At 31.9% G+C, this 9,572-nt stretch overlaps 1 protein-coding gene across 1 annotated transcript in view; it reads left to right on the forward strand.

Annotated features, from left to right (window-relative positions):
• Nucleotides 1–5,602, forward strand: part of LOC145297506 (uncharacterized) — a 236,946-nt gene extending 231,344 nt beyond the window's left edge. Inside the window, exons 12-13 of the mRNA XM_080143406.1 lie at nt 924–1,215; nt 5,075–5,602. Coding sequence (XP_079999532.1) covers nt 924–1,215; nt 5,075–5,470 — 688 coding nt within the window. The 3' untranslated portion in view covers nt 5,471–5,602. The remainder of the gene's footprint in view (nt 1–923; nt 1,216–5,074) is intronic.
• Nucleotides 5,603–9,572: the final 3,970 nt, after the last annotated feature.

Raw genomic sequence — 9,572 nt, forward strand, 5'->3', positions numbered from 1 at the left:
TTTTTTTCCGTCGCATTGATTCTTTTTTTCAAGAAAATCTTTCATATAATAACATGCAATAATGGAAAGTTCTCTTAGAAACGTGATCTCAGAAACGTGATCTCATCAAACTCTCGCCAATTTTCATTCTCACAAATTGAGACCCCATTGCAGATATCTACCCTCGTTAGCATTTCCGTTGTGACCCCATAACTTCTTTCTATCCCATCAGCCATCTGCGGCTTTGTTTGTGACAGGTTTTGAACTCGGTGACTTCTCAAACTAAAATTTATAAGTTTATATACTAGCTAAAACTGCTAGTTTTCTAACATAGGGTCCCATTATATAACACAAAAAGTAAGTGTCTTAATAATAAAATTCATCCTTTGCAATGAGGCCTTCCCTTTCTTTCAGTCCCTTTTTAGGGGTTTGGAGGTAAGTTTTGATGGCTTGGTTGTTTTGTTTTATGCCATATCAGCCCTCTCTAGGTCATCCAATGTCGAATCCAGTAATTTTGTAAAAAGTTATACTTCAAGTTCTTTATATTTTCAAATATTTATTCATGGTGTTTGGTTTGGTTGTTTTGTTTTACAGCATATCAAATATTTTAAGATTATTTAATAACGAATACAGTAATTTGGGGGAAAATATTTATGCTTCAAGTTCTTTATATCTTCAAATATTTATTCATGGTGTTTGGTTTGATTTGGTTGTTTTATAAAGGAAAATTGCTGTTTTTGTTTTAGCTTTAGAGAACGTAATTGAGTTTTGCTAATATAAAGGAAAAAAACGATGACATCAACATTTGTTATATTTCGGCAGTGAAATCAGGCAGCCAGTATCTTCAGACAGTCTGATCTGGTAGCACCAGATCAGAGTTAAGTAGCGCCAATTCTGCCCTCAATTATTATATAGTCAAATGATTATTTTTTTTTCTGTTTCAGAGAAATCAAGCATCGTAATATCGTTGAGTATTATGGTTGTTCTTACCGACGTCTTCGAGATGGAGCTCTGCAATGGCTCATGATCATGGAATATTGTCATACAACCTTAAAGAACGTTTTCTTGGGTGAAAACAAAATGGAGGTGAACCCATCCAAATATGGTAAAAATCTGGTCAAACAAACCGAGGCCATTAAGAACCTATCTTATTATGCCGTCCAAGTGTGTGAAGGGCTGGCTTACTTGCACAGCAAAAATCTTGTACACAGAGATTTGAAAATGGAAAACGTTTTGGTACGTATCCCACGATGAATTTTATATCTTTGGCCAGCTCTTTACACCCTTTAATTTAAATCTATCCTCATCATTTTCTCTAATCTTTTCCTTTACCTGGTCCTGCTACCCCAACTGTTCTACATCTACTAACCCAACCACTCTCACCCATTCTTTCAATGTAATAAATTCTCTTGTTTTGAGCACTGCGATGAGAATGCATGGAAGCGCTCAAGAATTGTATGCCAATATCTAAGGCGGGTCTACCTACGGAGAAAATGAGTTCAGTCATTCAGCAAGTAATTCCCAAGGTTGCTCTGATAATGTGTCGTGTTGAATCATTGCATTTGGAACCGTGCCGAATCAGCGGATGGGTTCGGATTCAAATTAACGGAGTTGTTCAGGATTGTGTTATGTTGAATCATTGAAGGTGTTCGGGTTCGAAACGACAGAGTGGTTGGGATTGTGTTGTGTCATGTCAAATAGACGGAGTTGTTTGGAATTGTGCCTTACTGAATCATCGAAGGTGTTGGCTTCAAATTGACAAAGTTGTTCAAGATCGTGTCGAGTTAACGAAATTGTTCACGACCATTCTGTCACATGTGATTATTTTTCTTTTTTGTTCTCTCTTCCTTCATGAAGCAACACATAATTGTTGTATCATTTCTTTCCATGCAACGCATGTCCTCAACCCTAACTGGCCAGGTTTCATTTCCATACATTATCACACTTCATACATATGCCTGATAGACCCTTCCCTTGGTTGTTCTGCTGGTTAATTATTGCAGAAGCACCATGAACTTACTCCATCTACTGTTACTTCCTGCAAGAACACGTGTTTCAATAGTATCATCAGGGAAACAAAACATCTTGACTAACTTAACTTTAATAATCTCGCCATGCAAATATGTTTTCTCCACATCTGAGTTTTCATCCATCCCCATTTCACTTTCATACTTCCCCACATTATCCATATATCATCTCCTAATGTCGTCAGATATATATACAACTACTTCATTTAATCACATAAATTAATATACGAAGATATAATTTTATGCGTAAATTTTCAGTATTTACTTCAACAGTGCTCAATACATAGGTAGAGCTAGGTAGTAAGTTATGAAAATATATATAGAATTAAGCTACACAGAATATCCCATGTTTCCTTCTCGTGAGAATTCGTCAGGCTTAAGAATAAGCTTGACGAATTCGTCAAGCTTATTCTTAAGCCTGACGAATTCTCACGAAAATGAAAAACAGAATATTCTGTGTAGCTTAATTGCCATATATATTTTCATAACGTACTATGTATATACTACCCAAAATTACGTGACAGGTGACAATGAACGAGAACTGAAACAATAAGTTGTTGGAGGGAAGATAGATTTTAAGCAACAAAGTCCGGCAATCTCTCAGTCGAAGCGTCGCCATGCTCGTGAATGCCGAGACAGACTGACAGCTTGGGAAAAACAACTCGGACATCATTCCAATTATCCATCGACATACCACCGGCTTATTGACTTACCTATTAAAAAAAGTCCCTGAACGCCATGCACCCACACATATTTGCTTCCAAACCACCGGACCTATATAATAATTTTTTTTTACTGGACTCATTATATAAACAAAGAAAATTTCTCCAGGAAAATGCCTACTTCGGACTGTTACCTTGTGATGTGGATTACTCAAAATACAGATTGGATCACTTTACCTCACTGCTATTAAAGACATTCACTTCGGATTTTACCATGCAATTTGGATGTGAATTTTTATATCCTTTTCGTTAACTTTCCTTACTCTATGATATTTAAATACTTAAAAAAAACTTTTAATTGTGATTTTCCATGTCTCACTGACTTTAGCAAATAAGGTGTAAACCATTATAATTATCTGCTAATATTTTCTCCTCTGAAGAGATGGTACGCACCGAAATCTAATAGGACAAGGAGTTATAATATTTCAAATGTATTCTTTGTCTTACATAGAATAATAAAAATCTTTTGATTTAAAATTTAACCATTTCACGTCATAAATTTTTTAATTTATTGAATGACTAAAATTTGATGTGTGTATATATATATATATATATATATATATATATATATATATATATATATATATATATTTAAATAAGGGGGTAGTCACCAACAATGTGTATTTTTAAAAATTATTTTATTATTCCGTGTCTTGGTTTTTCATTGAGAATTATGTTTGGATCATTGTAATAATATTTTTAAATCATTGAAAAATTTCTGACGAGGACGCTTCACAGAACGTCTGAAACGCGTAAAAACGATTTCAATGATTTAAAAACATTATTATAACGGCCGAAAGTATCGTATACCTCTATATGGCCACCATTCGCCCATGTATGGAGTATTGTTGTCATATTTGGGCTACGCATCTGCTACTAGTCTCTCACTCCTAGACAAGGTTCAAAAGAGAGTCGCCAACCTGATAGGTTCTGAACTGTCATCTAAGCTTCAGCCTCTGTCCCATCAACGAAAAAACTTATTCCTCTGCCTGTTCTACAAGTAATTTAACGGTGAATGCTCTGACGAACTGCAAGCCCTTGTATCCCCTCGATGTAAATACCCTAGCAAAATCCCACCCCTTCATATGTAAGAGAGCCTCTACTCCTGTAGTTTCTTCCCCAGAACCGCTAGACTTTGGAATTCCCTTCCGGGTTCCTGCTTCCCCAGCTGTACTGACATGCAGAAGTTCAAGTGTAATGTGAACCGACATCTTGCTGCCCAACTCCTCACATAGTACCCCTATAGCTTATGTCCCTGATAGTAGCCCCCTACAGCAAAATGGCAATGTGCTTTGTTTGGGGTGAAAATGTAATAAAATTACATGCCCTGAAAACTCACTTCTGATTAATGTTTAGTTTTAAAATATGTAAACAAAGAAATGATTTGTGAGGATAATAAGTGGTAACGCTTCTTTTATTGTAAATTGATTTCATTAATAAGAAAAAATTAAAATAAAATAGTGAGGTACTACGAGGCTTGAACATGGGATCATTCGATCTATAGTCGAATGTTCTATCACTGAACTATGTTTCCAGACGTCAACAAATTTGTTTTTTTCTAAGAAGAAATTATTTGTTGAGATTTTTTAATCTCTCTTGCCGATGCAATCTAAAATATTCCTCTGTAAAAATTCTTTTTTATTTATAAGAAAGGAAGACTATTTTTAAGATCGGATTTTTTCGATTTTCAATACTTATCGGACGAATTTCTATATAAAACATATCTAAGAACACTGCCAGACATATAAATTACCTTCATGTGAAATTTACAAAAGATAGCTTATCGTTTCGGAGCCTATAAGGAAGGAATTCACATACACACACACACAAAGTGGCTCTTATATATATATATATATATATATATATATATATATATATATATATATATATATATATATATGTGTGTGTGTATATTAATATTTTACATGTATTGTCTTTTTTACTTGTATCAGCATGGTCAAATGGATGATCTGTGTTGTAATATTTCAGGAATTTTTCCTTTGTCAAACATGTGTTTGACTTTCAAGCATGCATATTATAGCTATTGTAAAATATACAAATTCCACAGAAATTGGAAATTAATTTTTTTTTTTAATTTATTATATTTTTTAAAAATTAATATAAGACTTATGCTAATGCTCAATATTATTTATTTTATTTTCCGTATTTTATCTCATTTATTTTTCTAATTCTTATTTGTTTAAATTGTTTATTTTCTGTGACTTTATTAAAACTATTGATGTTTAAAATTTGCTATCAGCATATTATTAATGTTAACATGTTATTATTATTAATGTTAACATGTTATTACTATTAATATCAACATGTTATTATTATCCTTTGTAGATTGCCGAAAAAGATGTGGTGAAACTGACCGACGTTGGACTAGCCAAACCCGTTGATGATATTTCAGGGTCAATTGCCGGTTCGCCATGCTATATGGCACCAGAGATATTCCGGCGTGAGGTCATCTATGGCAAGGAAGCGGATATCTACAGTTTGGCCATCATGCTTTGGGAAATGTGGTATGGACAGGATGTGGCCGCCCACATTAGCCCTATGATCCAGAGGGGCATCGAGGACTCGGTGATTAATGGACTGAGGCCTTCACTTACTCTCTCTTCAGTTCCACCTGCGAATTTCAAGAATCTGCTTGTATCCTGCTGGGACACAGATCCAGCAAAAAGATGGAAGATCAACGAATGTGTAGAATTCTTCAAAAGATGGATTCTTCAATTGTGAATGATATAAATTGTTCAAAAAAATGTATACATCGAACATATGATGGATCATGGACAATATATATATATATATATATATATATATAGAGAGAGAGAGAGAGAGAGAGTTAATAAATACATGACAAAAGTCTATATTCCAAATTTCAAGATGTTGACTATCTTACTGTTTATTCCTTTAAGTAAGTTGACATGAACAATTCTTGACAGCATGTCAAACATACTTAAAGGAATATAGGGTAAGATGGTCAACATCTTGACATTTGGAATATAGACTTTTTCATGTATTTTTTCTATGCTTTTTAATTACATCAAGCTTCATAAATTGAAGGATTGGTATTAAAAAAAGGTGAAATATAATTGAAGAAACATTCACACACACACTTTTTTTGTACAGAAATACACACACACACACACACACACACACATATATATATATATAGTACAAGATTTTGTTGAAATTCTTTTATATAACTCTTGTTTATTTCACCTTGGATCTTTCATTACAGCCGTTTCGTTAATGGGATGAAAATTCTATGAGTTTATGTTTTCATAGAAATTTTCCTCTCATCAAGTCGTCAGATGTGATTTCCATCCGATGTTATCATATATATATATATATATATATATATATATATATATATATATATATATATATATATATATATGCGTATATAATGTTCTGGAATTACATATTAGAACCTTATAATTGTCTAATATTCATTGAGCAGAAACATTTGACTATACAAATATATATATATATATATATTATACATTATGTATGTGTTCAAACATGAAATACAAAAAAAGCACTTTGTTCAAATCATGAAACATATGTTTATAGCCCAAATATAGTTGGATAAGAGTATTTTATTTTATTTTTCAAACGTAAATATCACATTAATATGACAATAAAAAGTCAAATCCAGAGTTGTAATGTAAAAGCTTATTTTAATTGAGAGCAAAAACTTGGAGTGATGAAATTGGTAACATTAGAATTTCAAAGATGGCGTTTATCGCATCCGGCATTCAAAGACGTGTAGTAAAAGATAAGCATTATTGGCTACATATGTGTATACATGTTTCATCTACGATAACTTTCAAAACCGAACTTCCTCAGGAAGTTGGAGAAACTTCCTTAGGTATTTGGTTTTTGAAAGAAATCGTAGCTGAAACAAGTATGCATATACGTAGCTAATGACGTTTGTATAAATTTTTTAAAAATTATGATATAATACTACTCTTATTATTGAAAACTTTTCATAAACACCGGAATTTTGTTGGATTAACATCTAGGAAATCACAGCAATACAATCATTATGAAGTAAATATTTGATAGTTCTCATCACAGAGTCATGGACAAGCACTGATATATATATATATATATATATATATATATATATATATATATATATATATATATATATATATATATATATATGTATGTATGTATGTATGTGTGTGTGTGTGTGTGTGTGTGTGTGTGTGTGTGTGTGTGTGTGTGTGTGTGAGGAGCAAAGACTCAAGCTCCTCTAGAGTTGAGCTTTTAGAACTTATCTCAATATATATGCATGTTTTTATTTAATTTTAGGTAAACAAATTACATGCTTACAACAATAACAAAGCTACTGTTTCGGTCAAATAATGACTTCTATCGGGTGATCCAGGAGACATGCTCTTAAAATGAAAGCACAAAATAAAAGTTTTTTTTTTATTATTTCAATTTAGGGCACGGGTCACGTGATTTACAACTCCTATAAAAGAAAGAGGGAAGAAGTAATAAGGATGGATATAGACAGGAGTATGGAATAAAAGAGGGGTTACAATATTTAAACAGATATGGTGGTGGGTACAGGAATAAATAGTTTATCCCTATCCTTAAATCTCGTAATGTATAATTGCTCATTATGACATAAATAGCATAACGAATTTAAATGTGGGAAATTGCTGGCTTTCTTCAAGATTTTCCACTTTACAATTCATGTTAAGTTTTGCTCAACTACCTCTTTATAGTATATAGAAAGGAATGTTTTTCCTGTGTAGTTTGAGTTCTCAAAAGAACATTTATGATAGAAGAATCTCTCCTTGAAGCCAGTACTTTATATAACTAATAATATATATATGTATATATATATATATATATATATATATTGATGTAGATTGTGTTAAAATCAAACCATTAATATAAGTTCCATATCTATCACTAACGTTCTCGATTCTTCGTTGAATCACCATCAATTGAAAAAAGCAAATGAAGAAAAATTGTTGGAGAAAAGATGAAAATTTCAAAAGATAGCAAAGAAACGCACACGTGAAATGTTAGGCGCCAAGAGAACGTGCTCATATTTTTCCATGAAACAAAGTTTGCATATATATATATATATATATATATATATATATATATATATATATATATATATATATATATATATATGAAAATATTATTTCAAACTTAAACATGACAGAGCCTTTTTATATAGACGCATAGACATTTCTAATAAAAAATGAAATCTATTTAGCGACTAATAAAATTTTTATTAGTCTCATAGAATTGCCTGAACGTGCCCAAAAACTTACAAAAACAAATATAAATATACTGTGACAATAATTTTTACAAAGTGATATAAAATCGATTTTTGAGGGAGGGGGTATTATTTTTGTTTGCTTGTTGATATTTTTTATTTTTGTTTGTATATTTTATGAAATAAAATCATTTATAAATGACAAGAAAACGCTAGAAAATAACAAAAGAAATAACGCTTGAAAATAACCCAACTCCATAAAATCTTTAAAATGACAAATGTTTGAAATGTAATATATTGACTGTTTTTGGAATCATTCAAAAACCACACGACGAATCGGTGTCTATGGGAGTTTGGAGGTTACAGAAAGTAAAACAAGAAGTCACTGACGAATATATATATATATATATATATATATATATATATATATATATATATATATATATATATATGTAATAAACTTAAACTGAAATAAGTCGGCTACTTTTCATTACGGACAAAATTTGTATAAGAAATATCGCCTGAAGAGGTCTCTAGTTACTTGTAACTGGCTGACAAAAACATACTAATGAATGTGTAACGGCATATTAATGCTTACGTATAAAAAATATATCTTGCCATACTTCGGTATTAAGCACTCTTGTATTAACCTCATTAAAACTTCATTAATTGCTTTACCTCTGGAAAATATTAACCTGGAATTAACCTGCGGGATGAGAAAATTCCAAGCATGAGAAAACGTATTTAACTGCTGGTAATTTAAGTGATTTGATAACGTCTTTGTGCCAAAAGACAGACGTGTGACAAGTGTAATCCACTGAAGTCAATCAAACAGCCAACCCTGTTTGATATTGCAACTAGAGAATCCTTTTCAACCGATTGTAACAAAGATTACAAATTGTGAAGGGACCTTAGTTCAGGAAATGTCTGACAATGAATAAAGAACCTGCATAAAGCTGTGTTGAATTTTTTTTTTTTTTTTGTCGTTTTTTCCGATAACCACACTACATAATGGTGTGCTTTAAAAGAAAAATGAAAACCAGAGATACAAATGAAATTATTTAAAAATGAAAATAAAGAATACTTATCAAAAAGAAACTTGCTAAACTTTCACAAGAAACACTCGTCTAGCTTAAAACACTATCAATAACCCCACCCCCACCCCACTCTTTATCTGTGCCTAAACCTAAACGTAAATTCCATGAACAAAGCTTCTTTCTTAGAACTACACGCCTGGTGGAATTGTCTTCCGTTTTTCTACTTTCCAGCTGACTACAATATGGTTGTTTTCAAGTCCAACTTAAACAAGTTCTTGATGAGCCGTTTCACTTAAGTTAACAAATTTACCGATTTCCATTACTAACGATTATTATATTGTCCAATTGACTACTGTACACTCTTGGCCCTTATTCTTGAGTGGTCTCTGGGCTTTGATAAGTGGTTATGCCTATGTAAAAAAAAGAAAGAAAAATGTTCTTGAAAAATATATAAAAGGTCGCATTTAGAGAAGGTAAAAATAAGTCATTAACTGTTTTGGCAGTTACATGTTAAAGAAGCTTATTGTTTATGCATCGAAAATTCTGC

The sequence above is a fragment of the Euprymna scolopes genome, chromosome 18, assembly GCF_053919585.1.
Source record: "Euprymna scolopes isolate OS-2025 chromosome 18, ASM5391958v1, whole genome shotgun sequence".
In the NCBI taxonomy this organism is placed as follows: Eukaryota; Metazoa; Mollusca; class Cephalopoda; order Sepiida; family Sepiolidae; genus Euprymna; species Euprymna scolopes.